The sequence below is a fragment of the Solanum pennellii genome, chromosome 6, assembly GCF_001406875.1.
Source record: "Solanum pennellii chromosome 6, SPENNV200".
NCBI lineage: Eukaryota > Viridiplantae > Streptophyta > Magnoliopsida > Solanales > Solanaceae > Solanum > Solanum pennellii.
The window spans coordinates 29342934-29364620 of NC_028642.1; the positions used below are offsets into that span (position 1 = coordinate 29342934).

At 34.0% G+C, this 21687-nt stretch overlaps 1 protein-coding gene across 4 annotated transcripts in view; it reads right to left on the reverse strand.

Moving 5' to 3' along the window:
• Nucleotides 1-1396: 1396 nt before the first annotated feature.
• LOC107021365 (MADS-box protein AGL42-like) overlaps nucleotides 1397-21687 on the reverse strand; it is a 58256-nt gene continuing 37965 nt past the window's right edge. For all 4 annotated transcript variants that reach the window (XM_027918053.1, XM_027918052.1, XM_027918051.1 and 1 more), the window contains exons 4-8: nucleotides 8240-8301; nucleotides 8053-8152; nucleotides 2179-2220; nucleotides 2049-2090; nucleotides 1397-1700 (exon numbers count right to left, since the gene is read on the reverse strand). In XM_027918053.1, the coding sequence (XP_027773854.1) occupies nucleotides 1578-1700; nucleotides 2049-2090; nucleotides 2179-2220; nucleotides 8053-8152; nucleotides 8240-8301 (369 nt within the window). In that variant the 3' untranslated portion in view covers nucleotides 1397-1577. The remainder of the gene's footprint in view (nucleotides 1701-2048; nucleotides 2091-2178; nucleotides 2221-8052; nucleotides 8153-8239; nucleotides 8302-21687) is intronic.

Here is a 21687-nt window from a genome sequence, read left to right on the forward strand (position 1 = left end):
TAACGATTCAAAATAAAATTCACGAGCTAAGAAAATATAAGTCATAATTTTATTCAATACAGGATAAAATGAAGTATATTTATTTCTACTAATGAATTGAATATGCTAGACTTTATTATAAAAAAAAAAGTTATTCTCCATTAAATCCAAAGTTTGTACTTCAACGACTTCATTGAGCGGAATTTGTTTAATTTTTCATAAATTGAAATTTATAAAATGATATATTTGTAGTTTTTTAAATTATTTTTAAATAGATCAATTTTATTATTCTTTTCATTTTATTTTACATAAATAATTTGAGTAAATTCAATAAAATTCAAACTACTTAAAATATTCAAGTGTGACTTCAAGTCATTAAAACAATTATATGCTTAATTTTATCCTCCATTGAATAAAATTAGGATTTATATCTTGTTTTCTCAATAATTTTATTTTGAATTGTAGACATTATTGTTCTTTTTATACCGGTAGTTTGAAGAAAAAAGGGTAGGGATAGAGAAACAACTTTAAAAATGGGTTAAAGATTTAATTTCACGAATATTTTTGTTAATATAAACTAAGCTATTTGTATCAAAGAAATGGACAAAGAACAAACCTGATAAGTTTTGGAATACTTAAAGGACTAAAATCGGTAACTTGAGAGTTAGGGGACTAAAACCGGTAAGTTTATATTTAAGGGACCAAAACTGATAGGTTTTTGAATAGTTAAAGGACTATATATGTTAAGTGTATAGTTAAGGGACCATTTTAGACTTACTTTTATAGTTAATGGACTATTTATGTCATTTTTCTCTCTCTATATATTCCATACATAATTCAGGTTTAATATATATTGCAGATTTATTATAGTATTGCTATAAATGATAGTAATACATGAAAAATATTGTTAAAATCAGTAATTATTTATTAAAAGGTACCGTCCAAGTAATTTTTCTGTCAAATAGCTATTACCAAATTAAACTAGTGTTAATTATTTATTCAAGCACTAAAATCTCAAGGTTGTTTAATATGATTTAACTAATACTAAAATAAAAAGAGGCTTACTAATGAACAATTAACAAGATGAAGATGATATTTTTATGTTATTGATGCGATGAAATTGATCTAGGGCCATGGATTTACTAGCAATCAATTTGAGTAATCACTTGAACTCACTTCAATTTTTTTATTGGATTATTAGTTGCGGGTTGATATCGCTTATTGAGATTTATTTCTTTGACAACTCTAGTGTTACTCGACTTTCCTAATGTCTATATTTCTATGATCGTGTTCCTTGCTTTTCAAATCATCCACAATGTCTGTATGATGCAATGTTAGGTTATGACAGTGCTAAACATTATTGAGAAAATTCAATTACCTCTACTTTAAAAGTTCTTTCTTTACAAAAAGGCCAAGATGAATTGAAGAAAACATATTACTCTATTTTATGCAATAAATTAGACTTCTTTACAACCTTTGTTCATAGAAATACATTTATTTATTTACATAGAAGCTGAGATATTGAACTCGTATTGGCACGTCTTATTTGTTGAATTTGCATGCCCTTATACTCTCTATATTAAAGTATAAGAATATTTCTACCACCAACCAATATCTGGAAGGCCAATATTCAAATCAGTCTCCATGGCCACCCGGCTACATGACGTTTCCTTTTCTTTCAGTTGGGCTGACTCTAATGCTGCCGGCCTTACTCGTCCACACTAGCAACAAATATCATCATTTATAACAATTGTCAACAAAAACACATCCATGTAGTGATGGTGCAACAAATTTTTATACATAGTAACTCGTCTTCAATGTGGAGATCAATCAAATCGTCCCCAACAAGATTACTGGCCATCAAGATTATCATAACAGATTGACTATGCTATGTATCATAATTTTCAATCTAGTGATGTTAAACATGTCAAAGTGGAAAGTTGAAACTAAATAGTTGTCAAAAAATGAAAAAGACATTTCTTTTGAAACAGACTAAAGAGAAAAGTAAGACAAACAAATTGAAATAAAGAGAGTTCAAATTGAAAAGGAAGATTAATGGGAGAGTTCACCTTTTCAGATAACCTTGCATTTTCTTCTAGCATTTGTCTCTCCTGCACAAGAGGAAAAACAAAAGGGTGTTTGCTAATTCAGTGAAATTAAATTAGCTAGTAAAATTGCATTGAAGTTGTATCATCATACCCTTTCTTTAAGCCGTTGTATTTCGTCCTTGAATACTTGAGACTAGAAAATGACCAACATAAGAATTGGTTAACCAATGAAGTCAAATCATGTAAACATGCATGTTAAGCTCAATTACATATTATTTATTTGTTGGGAATAAATCCGTAACAGAAATAATATTTGCGGTAATAAAGGCAACAAATGCGGAACACAACAATACGGTTAATCAACGAGAATAAAAGAGAAATAATGACACCAAGATTTTACGTGGAAACCCTCCTAAATAAGGGAAAAACCACGACCCGAGAGGAGCAACGAATATCACTATAGTAAGGATTTTACACTTGTATGTCTGAGTAAAACTCCAAAGACCACTACACATTCAAAAGAAATAACACTCTTTTGATTTTTCCACCTCACTACAATACCGCTCACACTCTCTATTTTTCCTCACAGATTATTTTCTTCTGTGATGCCTCACTCTTCTTTTCTCTCCTTTGTAATTCCTTTTTTTTTTTGGTGTATTTTGAAATGAGCAAGAGCTCTCTATTTATAGGAAAATCTACTCCTAATGATGTCACCAATGACATCACAAGAAACACAAGATTTCAACATTTTCACCTATGTAGAAATCTTGCTAAGATTTTAGTTGAAAAAAGAAATGGTGAGCTTTGAATTTTGTTGCAACATTTGTTGACTTTAACAATAATCAACAAACAAAATTCAACCATTTTTGCTATGTTTATCTACAATGGGTATGGACTCCACAAATCTCCCCCTCCAGACCCATTCACCCTGAAGGAGGTAGCTCTAGGTTTCTAGCTTGAGTACATGCCGACAAGTTCTTTGCATAGCTCAAACTTGTCCCTTGATACCACCTTGGTCAGCATATCTGAAGGGTTTTCACTAGTAGGGATCTTCATGACCTGCATAGATCCGTCCTCTATCTTTTCACGAATCCAGTGATATCTCACGTCAATATGCTTCGTCCTTGCATGGTACATGGTGTTCTTGCTCAGGTCTATTGCACTCTGACTGTCACAATAGACGACATACTCAATCTGATGCAATCCAAGTTCTTGAAGAAATCGTTTCAGCCATACCATCTCTTTGCCAGCTTCAGTAGCTGCAATATATTCTGCCTCAGTTGTAGAGAGTGCGACACACTTCTGCAACTTTGATTGCCATGATATAGCTCCCCCTGAAAATGTAAACAAATATCCAGTAGTGGATTTTCTATTATCGAGGTCACCTGCCATATCAGCATCAGTATAGCCCTTCAAGATTGGATCAGATCCTTTAAAACACAAGCAATCTCTTGTGGTACCTCTTAGATACCTGAGTATCCACTTAACTGCCTCCCAGTGTTCTTTTCCAGGATTTTCAAGGAATCTGCTAACAACACCAACTGCATGAGCAATATCAGGTCTTGTACACACCATCGCATACATCAAACTCCCCACTGCTGAAGAATAAGGAACTTTAGCCATTCCCTCTTTCTCCTCTTTTGTTGTAGGACACATCTGTTTGCTCAACTTCAGATGACTCGCAAGAGGCGTGCTAACAGGTTTAGCACTCTTCATGTTGAAGCGTTCTAGTACACGTTCAATGTACTTCTCTTGAGATAGCCACAACTTTCTTTTTGTTCGTTCTCGAACAATCTTCATCCCTAGAATTTGTTGTGCTGGGCCCAAGTCTTTCATGTCAAATGACTTGGACAAATCTTTCTTCAACTTTGCAATCAGCTCTTTGTCTTGTCCTACAATTAACATGTCATCCACATATAACAACAAAATAATAAAATTGTTGTCAGAAAATCTTTTGAAGTATACACATGGATCAGAATAGGTCTTTGTGTACGTTTGACTTTTCATGAAAGAGTCAAACTTTTTGTACCATTGCCTTGGGGCCTGTTTCAACCCATAAAGACTCTTATTCAATTTGCACACCATGTGTTTCTTTCCAGATACTTCAAATCCCTCTGGTTGCTCCATATAAATCTCTTCTTCCAAATCTCCGTGAAGAAATGCAGTTTTCACGTCCAATTGCTCCACTTCAAGATCTAGACTAGCTGCTATGCTCAAAATAGTTCGAATAGAAGTCATTTTGACAACAGGTGAAAAAATTTCATCAAAATCAATACCTTTCTTTTGTTCGAAGCCTTTTACAACCAATCGAGCTTTGTACCTCACCAACTTGCCATTTCCATCTTTCTTGAGTTTAAAGACCCACTTGCACTTAAGTGGTCTTTTTCCTTTTGGAAGTTCAACTAGCTGGTATGTGCCATTTTTCTGTAGAGATCCCATCTCTTCGTGCATGGCTTTCATCCATTGGCTCTTTTCTGGATGAGACAACACCTCCTTAAGACTTTCTGGCTCACCTTCATCATTGATAAGGACATACTCTGAGGAAGGGTATTTGGTTGATTCTACCCTTTGTCTTTCTGATCTCCTCAGAGGTTGAGATTGTTCTTCTTCTGGGTACTCCATTTGCTCGGTATTATCACCAAGTTGCTCCCCCTGCTCAACAATCTCATCAGGTTGCTCTTCATGCTCAGCAACTTCATCAATCATACTTTCTGCACTTATGGGATGGTTAGAAGAAGAAGGAATGGTAACAAGATTAGGAACTATACCATTCTTTTTCTTGGCCTTCTCGGATAGATCATCAGCAGTTCCAACTTCACTTTCTCGAAAGATTACATCTCTACTTCTGATGACCTTCTTCTTTACAAGATCCCATAGTCTGTACCCGAACTCTTCATCTCCATATCCGATGAATATGCAAGGAACTGATTTATCATCTAGCTTGGTTCTTTGCTCCTTCGGTACATGTGCAAAAGCTTTGCAACCGAACACCTTTAGGTGCGAGTAAGACAACTCTTTGTTGGTCCAAACTCTCTCCGGAATGTCAAACTCCAACGGAACTGATGGACTACGATTGATAAGATAACACGCTGTCCGAACTGCTTCACCCCAGAATGTCTTGGGTAATTTAGCCATTCTGAGCATGCTTCTCACCTTCTCAACAATGGTGCGATTCATTCTCTCAGCTACACCATTGTGTTGTGGGGTTCCAGGAACTGTCTTTTCATGTCTGATTCCATGGTTTGAACAGTACTCTTCAAATTCTCTTGAAGTGTACTCACCTCCATTGTCGGTTCGGAGACGTTTTAGCTTTCGACCTGTCTCTCTTTCTATCAGAGCATGAAACTTTTGAAATACTTGAAACACCTGATCTTTGGTTCTCAAGATATAAACCCACAATTTTCGAGAAGCGTCATCAATAAAGGTAACAAAGTATTTATTACCTCCTATCGATTCTATCTCCATTGGACCACAAACATCAGAATATACCAAATCAAGTATATTCGACTTTCTTTCAGATGATGTCTTAAATGAGACTCTATGTTGTTTACCAAATAAGCAGTAGTTACACGATTTTATCGTTGTACCTTTGGCAAAAGAGATGAGTGACTTTTTGGAAAGAATTTGCAATCCTTTCTCGCTCATATGACCCATTCTTTTATGCCATAAATCTGCAGAATTTTCTTCGTGAGCCGCATTTAATTCACCTTGGCATATTTCTGCATTTGTCCTGTATAACGTGCCACGAGCAACTCCTTTTGCAATCACCAATGCCCCTTTGGTGAGTCTCCATTTTTTATTTGCAAAGTAGTTCTCATATCCATCTTGGTCCAAAGCAATTCCCGAGATCAAGTTCATCCGCAAATCAGGTACGTGGCGCACATCTTTCAACACTAATGTGCATCCAACATTTGTTTTTAAGCAAATGTCTCCGATCCCCGCAATCTTTGAGTAACTTGTGTTACCCATTTTCACATTGCCATAATCACCGGCTACATATCTGCAAAAAAGATCTCTTACCGGTGTGGCATGATAAGATGCTGCTGTGTCGACCACCCATTCCGACTCTATACCTGCCAAGTGCATGCATTCTTCTTCCTCATTTATGAGGAGAACAACATCGTCATTATTTTGCACCATGGCAGCTGTGTTGTCATCATTCTTCTGGCCGCTGCTTTCCCCTTTGCCCCTTTTTAGATTTGGACAATCTCTTTTGAAGTGTCCTGGTTGATCGCAATTGTAGCAATTTCTGGCCTTCGATTTTGATCGGACCTTGGACTTTCCACGAGCTCCGGATCTACCATAGTTACTTGAGCTCCTTTGGTAACTTCTGCCTCTACTTTCCGTGATGAGAGCCTGTCCGTGATTTTCAGGCCTTTTTCTCATCTTCTCATTAAGCAAAAGGGCTGATGTGACATCCTTCAACTCAATAGAGTCCTTACCATGTAAAATGGTTGTTGCTAAAGTATCGTAGGAAGATGGCAACGAGTTTAGGAGCACTATGGCTTTATCTTCATCCTCGATCTTTACTCCGAGGTTTGCTAGCTGCGTGATTAGTCCATTAAGTACATTTAAATGAGACAAAAAATTTGTACCTTCACCCATATGTAGCGCATATAACTGCTTCTTTAGGTACAATTTATTTGTCAGCGTTTTGGACATGTATAGATTTTCTAACTTTGTCCAAATGCCACATGCACTCTCTTCATCGATGATGTTATTAACTACATCATCTGTTAAGTGCAATCTGATTGCACTAGCAGCCTTTTCATCCATTTCTTCCCAATCCTCAAGTTTCATGGATTCGGGCTTTTTGGATTTGCCGCCTAGTGCCTTGTGCAAACCCTGTTGGATGAGCAAGTCTTTCATCCTTCTCTGCCACGTTGAGAAACCGCTATCACCGTTGAATTTTGCTACCTCGTACTTTACTCCAGACATTTTTTTTATTGAGTATAGTACAATAAGCTGCAAAAAATATTTCTGTAAATGAGCAGAACCTGTGCTCTGATACCAATTGTTGGGAATAAATCCGTAACAGAAATAATATTTGCGGTAATAAAGGCAACAAATGCGGAACACAACAATACGGTTAATCAACGAGAATAAAAGAGAAATAATGACACCAAGATTTTACGTGGAAACCCTCCTAAATAAGGGAAAAACCACGACCCGAGAGGAGCAACGAATATCACTATAGTAAGGATTTTACACTTGTATGTCTGAGTAAAACTCCAAAGACCACTACACATTCAAAAGAAATAACACTCTTTTGATTTTTCCACCTCACTACAATACCGCTCACACTCTCTATTTTTCCTCACAGATTATTTTCTTCTGTGATGCCTCACTCTTCTTTTCTCTCCTTTGTAATTCCTTTTGGTGTATTTTGAAATGAGCAAGAGCTCTCTATTTATAGGAAAATCTACTCCTAATGATGTCACCAATGACATCACAAAAAACACAAGATTTCAACATTTTCACCTATGTAGAAATCTTGCTAAGATTTTAGTTGAAAAAAGAAATGGTGAGCTTTGAATTTTGTTGCAACATTTGTTGACTTTAACAATAATCAACAAACAAAATTCAACCATTTTTGCTATGTTTATCTACAATAGGTATGGACTCCACATTATTCACTTTTCTTTTTAATCGATCTCAGAAAAGGATAACACCTATCTATATTTAGTACTCCCTCCGTTTAAAAGACTGTCCATATTTTCTTTTTAGTTTGTTTCAAAAAGAAATGACCCCTTTCCTTTTTTGACAACAATTTAACTTTTTAACTTTTCTCATGACATGTTTAAAACCACATGATTAAAGACACTTTGGTACGTTTGACAACTTTAATTTAGAACCAAAAAATTAAAAAGTTTTTTTTTCTTAAACTCCATGGCAAATCAAACTAGGTCGTCCTTTTTGAAACGGAGGGAGTAACAATTTTAAACTCAAATTTCAATTTTTTTTTCTTTTTCTTTTTTAAGCTGCATATCAAGTCAAACTATATGAATATGGGAGTGATCAACACCTTTCTCGCCCTGATGATCTTCAAGCTTCTCTCTAGCTGGTTGTCGATCTCTTGAAGTTCATTAATTGAACATGATCCAACGCCTTGCCCCAAAAGCTTCCTAAGCATTGAAATTCAATAATTTATGTTTAAAAAGAGACTACACATTCAAACTGGAAAACCTAACTGCTAAGACTGAATGCAATACCGTTTGGAAAGTTCAAGGATCTCAATCTTCTTTGCAATGTTTGCTGTTTCTTCCTTCAATTTCTGCAAATAATGAAATAAATTATGGAACTAAACCAACAACATGATGATGAGATGCAACACATGAGGAATATAAACCATAAACTTCATGACATTATTCTAGATGTTAACAAATGACTCTACAAAATATTAATGTATATCAATATTTTTAGACAAAAGCCTTAATCACCAATATGAAGGGAAATTCCAGTTCAATCATCATTGTTTGCCAAGAATAGTAAAAATATGACACTTGGTTATAACTCAACCCTAAAAGTGGGATTATGAGAGGAGAAAAGTCCAAGATAATATAAGGAATTCACGTTCCCATCCCACAAATGATGCGGGACTCCACGATATAAAAGAAAAACCCAACATCAGAAACAATGAAACAGGATGGACATGATTCTTATGTTGTGTGAGAAATAAATATTGGGTCTAACTCAACTCTAAAACTAGCTCATAGATGAGTATGTTCAAGCATTGTAAGGATCCCAGGGTTCTTGTCATTCACCGATATGAAATCCATTACATTCATCACTCCCTCTCATACCTAAATCTGGCAGTTAGGTTTTCACTATTCGATCTAGTGGGTGCACATTCATGGACTGAAGATATTTAAACCTTCTGCAATTGTTCTGGATCCTGGCCCTAAATCAAATAAATCTAGCTACGATACCATGTCAAATTGGTTTGGAGAGAAATAGATCTTGAGCTTAACTCAACTCTAAAAACTAGCTCATAGGTGAGTGTTATCTAAATATACATAAAAAGACGAATTACACATTCTATATCTGATGCGGTACTCGTAAAACTCCTTGCACACCCGGGTCCCCTTAACTGGAGCATGAACAATACAATATGAAGAACCAAAATCAAAATTTGAGATAGATCCGACTCTGATATTGTGTAAAGAAATGTGAAATCTCAAAAGCAAAATCATGAAGAGAGGTTTATCAAAGTCCATATAAGTAAAACTATCGGTCCATTATCTAACCAATGAGAGGCTTTTAACCTAAAATTACACCCTTTTCATGTCCAAATCCAATCGGAACATGGACAATCAGGAGTCCAAATGGGAATGAACTTAGCTATGATACAATGTAAATATATGATATTTGAGTCAAACTCAACCACAAATCCAACTCATGGGGAGAGGATTATCCAAAATAATATAAGAAAATCCACATTCCCATGCAACAAATGATGTGGAACTCCAACACGACAACCACCAACACCCCCTACCCTACGCCCACAATCCGAAAACCCAAAACTGGACATTTAGAGCTTGAACAATATAAGACGGAGGTTAAACATCATAAACAATGAATTTGAATATATAGGACTCACCACGATACTTGAAGAAATGGATCTCGAGACTAAACTCAAACTCAAAAATTCATTAATAGCCTAGAGATTGTCCAAGTTCATATAAGGAGATCAATTACTTAGGTGATACTAGTTGGAGGTTTTAAGGTGTGAGTGAAAAATGAGAAAATATATCTTTAGATTTCAAAAAAGAAATACTCCCTCCGTTTCATAAATACTCCCTCCGTTTCAAAAAGAATTACCGTATTACTTTTTTAGTTTGTTTCAAAAAGAATGACCCCTTTCCTTTTTTATAACCCTTTAACTTTAACTTTCCACGTGACATGTTTAAGACCACAAGATTAAAGGACGTTTTGGTACATTTGACAGAACTTTAATTTAGAATCACAAGATTAAAGTCTTCTTTCTTTTCATAAACTCCATTTCAAGTCAAACTAGGTCATTCTTTTTTAAACGGAGGGAGTATTTTTTAGATTGCATCTCTTTTTCTCACCTTTTCATTCTATATAACTTTAATTTATTGGTCTTGCCTCAGATTTTAGGGACTGATATACAGGAAATACTCTTCTTCTTACCATCATTTATACATCATTTTTAATAATAAAAGGGAAAATGCATAAATACTTCTCAACCTATGTCTGAAATCCCAGAGACACACTCATACTATACTAAAGTCTTGTTACCCTCTTGAACTTATTTTTATAAATAACTTTCTACCCTTTTTGCGACCTATGTGACACTATCTAGTGGGCCCAAAGTGTGCTGACAATTTTTTCAAGTTATGTGATTGAAAGTGCCACTTAGGCCGAAAAATGGTAGAAAATTATTTGTAAAATAAGTTTAGGAGGATAATAAGACCTTAGCATAGTATAAGTGTGTCACTAAGATTTCGAGCATAGGTTGGGGATATTATGCATTTATTATGATTTGAGTTTATCAATCCTATAATAATTTGTGTTGCCGCTATTCCATAAATGCTTTTTTCATTTCATCTTGAGAAGATATAACTCAAATCTTACCATTCCTTTAAGGACAAACAATAAACAACTTGTGAATTTGAAATAGTTTTCTATTTTTAATTATATTTCTATTTAATGATTTTTCTGTTTATATAAATAGCTATTGGTTTATATAATCGTAAACATAAATACTAATACAACTCTTAACAAAAACACCCAAAATTCAAGATTTGGCCTTTAAGAGGTAATTTCACTAACTCAAGTTCTTTTTAAAAAAATTTATTTAAAGCCACTTTTTTGGTGGGGGTTAGGCATGACAGCTATACACGAGAGAAGTATTTTTTTTAAAAAAAGTGGTAATTGTAATGTCTATGCTCCCCAAAAAGAATTGTGATATTAGGCATTTCCAAAATATCTACGTGTTATGATTCTATAGGTCACTATGAGCCTACAGGATTTACAAGTTGTACCAGCTTCAAGGAGAGTTAAACTATTCTTCAAGAAGCAATTTTAGGAAACAAAAAATCACAATAATAATATAATTGTTATAAAATCAAGCTATAAGAATATAGAAGACAAGAGAAGTAGATAGAAGAAGAGGAATTTTCTTCTTATTTAAGTGCATGTAAGTCTCATCTGTATATAATACAATAGTGAATGAACAATCTTATTTATAGGTTGAAAAATCACTCCAAAAGTCACCATATTAAGTATCATAATAAATAGATACATTCTTATCCAAAAAGGTTCATGAAACCTAGTGAATATGGATAATTGTTCATGTACTAACTTTATGGACTATCCACTCATTCAATGGATTTATAACACTCCCCTTGGATGTCCATAGATAATGTGCCTCGTTAAAACCTTAATAGGAAAAACCCTGTGAAAAAAAATCTGGTGAAGGAAAAAGAGTACACATATCTTTTGATACGCACTATTTGTTGCCTCATTAAAAACATTGCCAGGAAAACCCAGTGGAAAAAAATCTCGGTCAAGGGAAAAAGAGTGCAACGCGTATTATACTCCCCTGATTAAAACATCACTTAATTTCTTGTGATGATGTCTCCAATCTTCCTACATTGTGGTTGATATATTCTTTTTCAAAGAAAAACCACACATTTCCTAAATATGGTGTGTCATTTATCTCAACCAGACGCACTTTCAACTTGCTCCATGGAGGACTTTTATTTCTGCATAGCAACATTTGCTTCATTGATTGCCAGTATATTAGTGTGCCTCCACATGCGTTTAAACACATAGCGTGCTTGAGATAGAACTTTATATGGATCAGATAAATATTCTGCATCTGGATAACCAAACAATTTTGTCTTGGATTCCTCGGAATAGAATAAACCCATAACCATGGTCATTCGAGGATATTCAATCATGTGCTCAACACCATTTCATTGTCTTTTTATCGAGGAGAAACTGAATCTTGCCAGAAAATTTACTGCAAAACAAATATCTGATAATATTGTTAGCAAAATGCACTAGTGCGCTGATTGCACCAAGATATGGAGTTTCATCACCAAGAAGCTCTTCATATTTCTTTTGAGATCAAACTGAATCATCTTATGTCAAGTGATCTCATAATCATTGGAGTACTTAATGAATGTGATTTATCCATATAACATTGCATCAAAACTATGTACACTTTTAGACAAATATTTCATCTGTCAAATTATCAATATGTAGGTCACGACAAAATTCTGTCTTACCAAACCTTTTCATAAAAATACAAGGACAATTAGGGTCATTCTTTTGTACCCTTTTCTTCCTTGACTATTTCAATCCATATAAGGATTCTTGAAGTTTTACATATTAAAAAGTTTCTTTCAAACTCTTATATGCTTCATACCTCGATTACTTCAAGGATTTTTATAAAACATTCAGTATTGTCTAGCTAGACATGATAATTATTCATTATATGCATTCAAAATTTTCATACGTTGCCAGATCAAAACAAACTTCATTGCATCCACCATAGGAGAAAACATCTCCAATAATGTCAGGAATTTTGCGACAAACCTTTATGTCCCAAGGCACAAGTTGTACTTGATATATTACCATCGCATAATAATTTATTGTATCCAACTGACATTATACCTTGACTTATGGACTACCAGTCCAAAACGTCACTTTTCTAAGTGAAACAATAAACTTGAGTTATGCATTTTACTTGGCCAACCATTTATCTGTCCACACTATATGACAGATTTGAATTCAAGATCCTCATCACAATTTATATCAATGAGCACTACCTCATATCGAAGATACCATCGACGGTTATTTGATATCGATTCCAATATGACATAACTTATCTAGATCTCTTCATTTTTCATCATTTTTCAGGTACCTTAACCTTTTCCGAGGTTTTATAAAGTTTTATGTCAATGTGCTATTTTATAGCATTTGCCTCGTTATCATGACCATATTGATCATTTGCTCCGTCCTTCTTCAAGGAATTTTATATTTGGAACGAATTGGTATATTACGCTTTCGACGTATCATAGGCTATGTCCTTCAAGGACTTTATATTAAAGCATTTGCAGCTGAATTATTTCATAGGGTCAGTACATTCATCTGACAATTGATTTGCAACATTATGCAAATGAATTATCCTTTGAACTTTAAGTTCACATATTTATTTAGCGAGGATCTAGATAATTCATAATTAACTTGACATATAATTTTCAGTTGTTAATCATCTCTCCCCCTAATGTTAGCAAATCTAAAATTCATCCCAACCTTATTTGGGAATTCGTCTTTGTGCGTGGTGGAGAAATTAGATCATAACCGCACATATAACCTTTTAGATAAAAATTATTTGGTTCCTGACCCTGAACCAATTTTAATGGGGAAACCTTGCTGGCTTGATGCATACATGTGTTGATACATGTTACTTATCTCATATCAAATCTCATTTGAGAGTTTTGTTCTCATAACCATGATTTAGATATAATTGAAGGCATATAATTTCTGCTAAATCAACCAGCATTATCAATATAATTTTATAGTTTGGAACTATGCTCTTAATTTTAATGATTCGAGCAAACAACCATACAAAACCAATTTGTAAGTTAACAACAAAACACATGTGATCATCGCATAGATGCACCTATCATATAGTTGCAAATGATCCACATGGCAGGTGAATGGGCTCATATTCACCTTTTTATATGTTCCAAAAACTTCAAGGGATTACAATCCCAACCTTAGCTGGTACAATGAAAACAAGCAACACAAGAGAATTCTTGAAGAATCTTTTAGTTCTTCATCATATAAACCACATAAATTCTCAATTATATTTGCATCAAATCCAAACCATGATGGTCAACTGGTCAAGCCAACTGATATTTATTTCAGTGCATGTATAATTTACTTTTGCATGTGATTTCATCAACATGTTTGTGTTTGTCTGCAACAAACAAGAGGAAAAGTGGGGTAATATTTTACATAAATATTTATAACCCTCTTCGGTTGTAGTGATGTATAGTCTCAATATTTATTTTCAATTCATTCGAAACTTAAAAAGTTTCTTTGAGACTTATTACAACCCCAATATTATTCCTCTGATAATAGCACAACTCGTTAGAACTTGCAATTAATTTTATGTACTGTTACATATTGCATGACAACATCCCTATGGTGAGCATCTCCTTTAAGGAGAAAATTATATTACTATTGTCATGGTCAAAATCATTACGATCAAGACATGTTTCTTGCTTTGCTTTTGTTGTACCATAGGTACACAACCAATGACAAATTTGTATTGCCACACTATAATGACCACAACCCTTATAGTCAAGAACTTTTTCTTTCTTTTGCCCTTTCGGTAGTTCATAATAAACATACCATAGTGACGTATAAACGTACAATACCATTAACCATTTCTGTCAAATAAAATTTGTTCCTCTCAGACCTCCCGTAGAGGTGAGTTTTGGCATATATCATTTTTTTTCTCAAACCTCCCATAGAGGTGAGTTGTGACATATATTTAATCCATAATGATTTTATCACATCTTGACCCATTATCTAATAGAATGATCGAGCATTCACGATACTCATCTGAAGTCACATTCTCTTCAAGGAATGGACTAATCATTTATATGTATTATAAGTACATTATCATGGTTTTAAAATTCATCATATTTTCATGACACACCTCAACATCACTTTGAAAGATCAAGTGTACTATTATTTTATCTTCTTGTCTGTTGATGGAGGATTTATAAATTTGTCAAATTATTGAGTTGACAACATTCACAAGTCCAATGACATTTCATATCATTTGCTCCTTCCTTCTTCAAGAAATTTTATATTTGGAACCGATTGGTCTATTACACTTATGGCGTATCATAGACTCTGTCCTTCAAGGACTTCACATTGGAGCATTTGCATCTGAATTATATTATAGGGTCAGTGTATTCATCTGACAACTGATTTGCAATATTATGCAAATGAATTATCCCTTGAACTTTAAGTTCACATATTTATTTAACGAGGATCTAGATAATTCATAATTAACCTAACATATTATTTTTCAGCTGTCAATCATCTCTCCCTCTAATGTTAGCAATTCTAACATTCATCCCAATCTTATTTGGAAATTCATTTTTGTGCGTGGTGGAGCAATTAAATCTACACACATTCAACCTTATAGATGAAAATTATTTGGTTCCTGACCCTGAACTAATTTTAATGGGGAAACCTTGTTGGCTTGATGCATGTTGATACATGTTACTTATCTCATACCAAATCTCATTTGAGAGTTTTGTTCTCATAACCACGATTTAGCTATAATTTGAAGCATACAATTTTTGCTAAATCAACCAGCATAATCAATATAATTTCATAATTTGGAACTATGCTCTTAATTTAACAATTCGAGCAAACAACCTTACAAACACCAATTTGTAAGTTGACAATAAAACACTTGTGATCATCGCATAGATGCATCTATCATATAGTTGCAGATGATCCATATGGAAGGTGAATGGGCCCATATTCACCTTTTTATATGTTCCAAAAAACTTCAGGGGATTACAATCCCAACCTTAGCTGGTACAATGAAAACAAACAATACAAGAGAATTCTTGAAGAATCTTTTATTTCATCATATAAGCCACATAAATTCTCAATTACATTTGCATCACATTTAAATCAGAATGGTCAACTGATCATGTCAACTGATCTTTATTTCAATACACTTATAGTTTACTTTTGCATGTGATTCCATCAGCATGCCCATGTTTGTGTGCAACAAACACGAGAAAAAAATGGGTAATATTTATAACCCTCTTCGATTGTAGTAATTTAAAGATATTAAATCTTTTCATAATTTATAGTCTCAATATTTTTTTTCAATTCATCCGAAACTTGAAAATTTTCTTTTGAAACTTACTACAACCCAATAAAATTCCTTTGATAATAGCACAACTCGTTAGAGCTTGCAATTTAATTTTGTGTACTATCACATATTCCATGACACCATCCCTATGGTGAGCACTCCTTCAAGGAGGAAATTATATTATCATTGTCATGGTCAAAATCATTACGAGCAAGACATGTTTCTTGCTTTAATTTTGTTGTACCATAGGTACACAATCAATGACAAATTTGTATTGCCACACAATAATGGCTACAACCCTTATAGGCAAGAACTATTTTTTTCTTTTGCCCTTTCGGTAGTTCACAATAAACATACCATAGTGACGTATAAACATACAATACCATTAACTATTTCTGGCAAATAAAATTTATTTCCTCTCAAACCTCCCTTAGGGGTGAATTTTGGTATATATCATTTTTTTTTCTCAAACCTCCCATAGAGGTGAATTGTGGCATATATTCAACCCATAATGATTTTATCACATCTTGACTCATTCTCTTATAGAATGGTCGAGCATTCACGATACTCATCACAAGTCACATTCTCTTCAAGGAATGGACTAATCATTTATATGTACTTCATATATTTGCATTATAAGTACATTGTCATGATTTTGAAATTCATCATATTTTCATGATACACCTCAACATCACTTTGAAAGATCAAGTGTACCATCACTTTATTTTCTTGTCTTTTGATGGAGGATTTATAAACTTGTCAAATTATTGGGTCGGCAACATTCACAAGTCCAATGTCCTTTTCATACCATTTTGATAATGAAAACTGCCTTCACATTTCGAAGGACTATTTGGAGAACCCATAGTGTTCTTACTTTTATAATTACCACAATGATGACTATTATAATTCCGTCCCTTCATGCCCCTTTTCATATTGTTAATCATTTGTCATCTTTCAGACTAATTATTTACTGCTACCACATTCATACGATAGAATGGAGCAAGTCAACATCATATTTCAAAGTTATCATATGTTGCTACCACATTCTTTTCAAGGAATGGAACAAATTCAATAGGACAAATTTCAAGGTTTTTCATCAAAAATATATTATTTTTCTTAGTCATCATTTTATCATCGCTATGGTGCATTGACTCAAACTCAATGTCTTACCCATATAAGGGGTGTTACGCCATAATTTTATAGGACTTGAACCCAATCATGGTGCATCAATACTCAAATTGATGTCTTACCCTTTTGGTGCGATAGAACTTGAATCTATCGTCTTATCGTCAAATATTTTTCATCATGGTGCATCCAGACTTTAACCTGATGTCTTACACTTTTAGTGCGATGAAACTTGAATCCGTCGTCTTACCCTTAACCAACGGTATAATAGACCGAAGTATAACATGACTTACCCTTTGAGTCTTTTAAAACAATCAAAATAATATTCAAACTCATGCTATTAAAACTTTATACCTTCTTCCATTTAAGAAGTTTTGTATAGCACGTCATATTTAACCAATAGTTGTATATGCCTTTGGTTCCTCATAATTGTTAGTGATTGAATACTATTTTATTCTAAATTATAAAAATATTTTAGAAAATACATACATGATTTTATGCATTTAATACCTTGATTCTCATAACGAGATCAACCAAAACATGAGTTAAAGAAAAACTAAAAATCAATCTTAATTGGCTAGAGACTCGTGTTGATAACGTGTTATAAAATCAAGCTATAAGAATATAATCATAAATAGAAGAAGACAAGAGAAGTAGATAGAAGAAGAGAAATTTTCTTTTTATTCAAGTGTATGTAAGTCTCATCTGTATATCATACAATAGTGAATGAACAATCCTATTTATAGGTTGAAAAATCATTCCAAAAGTCACCTAAGTATCATAATAAATAGATACATTCTTATCCAAAAAGGTTCATGAAACCTAGTGAATATGGATGATTGTTCATGTACTAACTTTATGGACTATCCACCCATTCAATGGATTTATAACAATAATTTATTATTTAGCCAAATAATAATACTGAAAAATTGAAAGATATAGCTACAATGATATTCAAATAATAATGTAGAATATTAATATTTGAGTCGTGGTGAGCACTATTTTAATAAATGAGTCTTTCCAAGTTAAATAGAGGATACATGAGTCAGCAAATTCATTAACATCAACAAATTTTTAGTGGTGAAATAAAATAACAAAACCCAAATAATTCATCAACTTAAAACAGAAAGTGAAAAGAGAGAGAGTGGCCGAGAGACCAAGAGAGAATGAAAGAGTAAATGGAGAGATTTAGTTTTCTGTTCTTAATCTATTTCTTTGGAAGAAGGAATTGAAAACAATTTATAGAAAGATGATACCTATCAAAAGAAGACAAAGTGTCATGGACACATGTATAACAAAGCGTCATGTAAAAAGCCATTTGTTTTCTGTTGTGCCATAACTTCTCTTCTCTTTACTAACTCTCCAAATAAATATTTCCCTTTTCTATCACATTTCTTGATTAAATTTGGCTTTGTAAATACATTTTAAAATAAGTTCATTTGAAATAATAAAAATTACTTTCAATTTCCCACATATTTCAAAAGAATTTATATATATAAAAAATATACTTTGCTGGATTTTGATGGACAAAACGCAATAGATTTGATTTTTTGAACAAAACTTAGATCGATGAAATTTAACTTATAGAATTAGTGGTGAAATACAATATTTCCTTGAGCCAATAATTCTTATCATAAGACAAAGACTCAATCAATCACATTTTGACCTTAGTTATTTTGTTGTTTTAACACAGTTTTGTGCCAATAGGCTATGCGTGTGCAAGATATTCATGAGAGCTCAACAGACTAGGTCAAAGAGTGGACTCACTCCACTTATCATATATGTGGATTCATCAAATGTATACTACTTTAAATACATCATCCTTAATTGAGGACAACAAATTCATTAAGAGTTAATAACGCATTTCTCATTTTCAGTAGCAGTTCAAGCACTCTAAGTTAGTGCACAGTGACAATATAAACTTCTTAGTGCCCATATGAACCTACTTCATGGAATTTTCAATTACATTGGTTGAGTTACCATCTTCATTTACAATCACATTGGCCTTAAACCCATCTCTTTTGAGGTTTGAAAATTTAATTTTCTTCCCACATGTTTAGTTAGTGAATTGACTGAATTTCATTCTAGCTTCACATAATCAATTACAATTATTTCATCTCTCATCAACTGCTTAACGATATCATACTTTAATTTCATGCGTCTACTCTTACAATTATAAAATTTATTCTTTGCAATAACAATTACGACTTAACAATCACGGTGTATAAACACTGGAGGTAATTCATCCTTTATCAAAGGGATATTCACTAAGAAAGAATATCATGGAGGCAATTCATCCTTTACGAAAAAGCATCATGGAATTGGGAGGCTCCAGAAGAAAGAACAAAATTTTTTTTTCATACTTTGGACGTGAAGAAGAATAGGAGACCATGGCAACTACCTAGGATTCAATCCCCCTCCTTCACCAGCAAATATTGCATCTCCTGTTTGCTCAACAGAGTTCAAGTGAAAGACCACATAGAATGAGGAGGAACATCCAAGAACTTTATGATTACACAGAAGAAATTACCAATTTAATTTTTTTGTGTTGTCTCTTTGTTAATAGTGAACCAATGAATTTCGATGAAGTTGTTACTGGCAAAAGGTGGAGAGAAGTCATGAAGGAGGAGATCTAGTCAATAGAGAAGAACAACACTTGGGAGTTAACAACTTTTTTCAAGGACCATCGAGCAATTGGAGTCAAATGGGTGTAAAAGGCGAAGAAAAATGCCCATGAAAAAGTAGAGAGATCCAACACAAGACTTGTGACTAAAGACTACAAACAAAGGCATGACATCAACTTTTAGGAAGTCTATTCGTCTATTGCCCACATGGAGACGATCCGTTTATTAATCTCTTTAGCGGCACACATGAAGTGGAAGATCGATGAACTAGATGTCTAATCAGTATTCTTGAATGGATATCTTGAAGAAGAAGTCTATGTTGAGCAACTATTATGCTTTGTGGTTAAAAATCATGAAGATAAGGTGTTCAGATTGAAGTAAACCTTATATCGGTTGAATCAAGCTCCACGAGCTTGGAATAGTCGCATTGATAAATATTTTCAAGACAATGGGTTTACTCGTTGTCTCCATGAATATACTCTATTAAATTGTATACTAATAGAGATATATTGCGTGTTTGTCTTTATGTTGATGATCTTATCCTAACAGGTAACAATCTATCTTTATTTGAAGCTTTCAAGAAAGTTATGTCCCTTGAGTTTGAGATGACGGACATAGGGTTCATGTCATATTATTTGGAACCTAGAAGTGAAGCAAATGGAGGAAGACAAATTCATATCTCAAGAAAGCGATATATAGGAGATTTTGAAGAAGTTCAACATGTTTGATTGCAACACTATGAACACCCCAACGGAAAGTGGAACAAATTTGTCAAAGTTTGATTAAGGTTGGCAATGGGACGATATAGGGCGGGGCGGGGCGGAACGAGCTTAACACGCAAAATGATTAATTCGCCCCGTCGTGCATAGAAACACTTTTATTTTCAACCCGCCCCACGTCGCAAAATTGTCAAAGTTAATTTTCATTAAGTTATATTAATTTAATAGGATAGTGACTTAAAATTTTATTTTTTTAGAGGTCAATTGAGAAACATGCAAGAAATTATACTATTTTTTATTGAACCATTTTCATTTATTATCTTGAATATTTTAGTAGTTTTAATTAAAATTATCTTAGGAAATAATGCTCTATCATTCAATAACATGTAAAAAATTAAAATTAAGTTTGAACTCATATAAAATCACATATACTTGCGACCCGCCCTGCTCCACATTAATTTAAAAGAAAAAAACCACTTCAACCCGCCCCGCATCTGACCCGTCCCACATAACCTTAAACCCGTCCTGCCCCACATACCTTAAACCCACCCGCCCCGCATCCTCCCAGTCCTATTGTCATCCCTAAGTTTGATTGATGGAGAAAAACGTGGACTCCACTCTGTTCAAAAGACTCGTACGATGTCTAAGATACTTGACATCTACGAAACCAGATCTATTTTATGCGGTTGAAGTAGTAAGTCGCTTCATAGAAGCACCTACATCCACTCACTTGAAGGTCACTAAAAGAATTCTACGTTATCTAAACGGTACAATTGTAACGACCTGTTTAGTCGATTCGAGCAGTAAGATTATTTTGATAAAAACTGACTGGGTCGACGGACCACGCGACGGACCGTCATGGTCACGACGGCCCGTGATGGATTCCGTCGTCCCATACTTGTGAATTTTCTTCTGCTACTTTTCTCATTACCCTCGACGACAAGTAGGACGAACCGTCATAGGCACGACGAACCGTCGAGGGTCTTCGTTCCAAAACACTTAAACTCTGAAAATCTGGGTACTGAGATCGACTCTCTGAACTTCGCGACGGACCTGCAGGACGGACCGTCGTAGAGACGACGGACCGTCACAGGTTGCGTAACCTAACTGGGTCGGATTTCTGTTAAAAGTTTTAAAGGGGTGTTTTGGACTATTCATGACAAACTTTATACAATTAGTGGGGTGAGTTTAATAATTTATTTACTTGGAGGGTTAAAGGAGATAACCTTGAAATAAATAATGGGTTACTTTTATCATAATGAATTATATGATAATTAGGGTAAAAGAAAAGAACCTAGAGA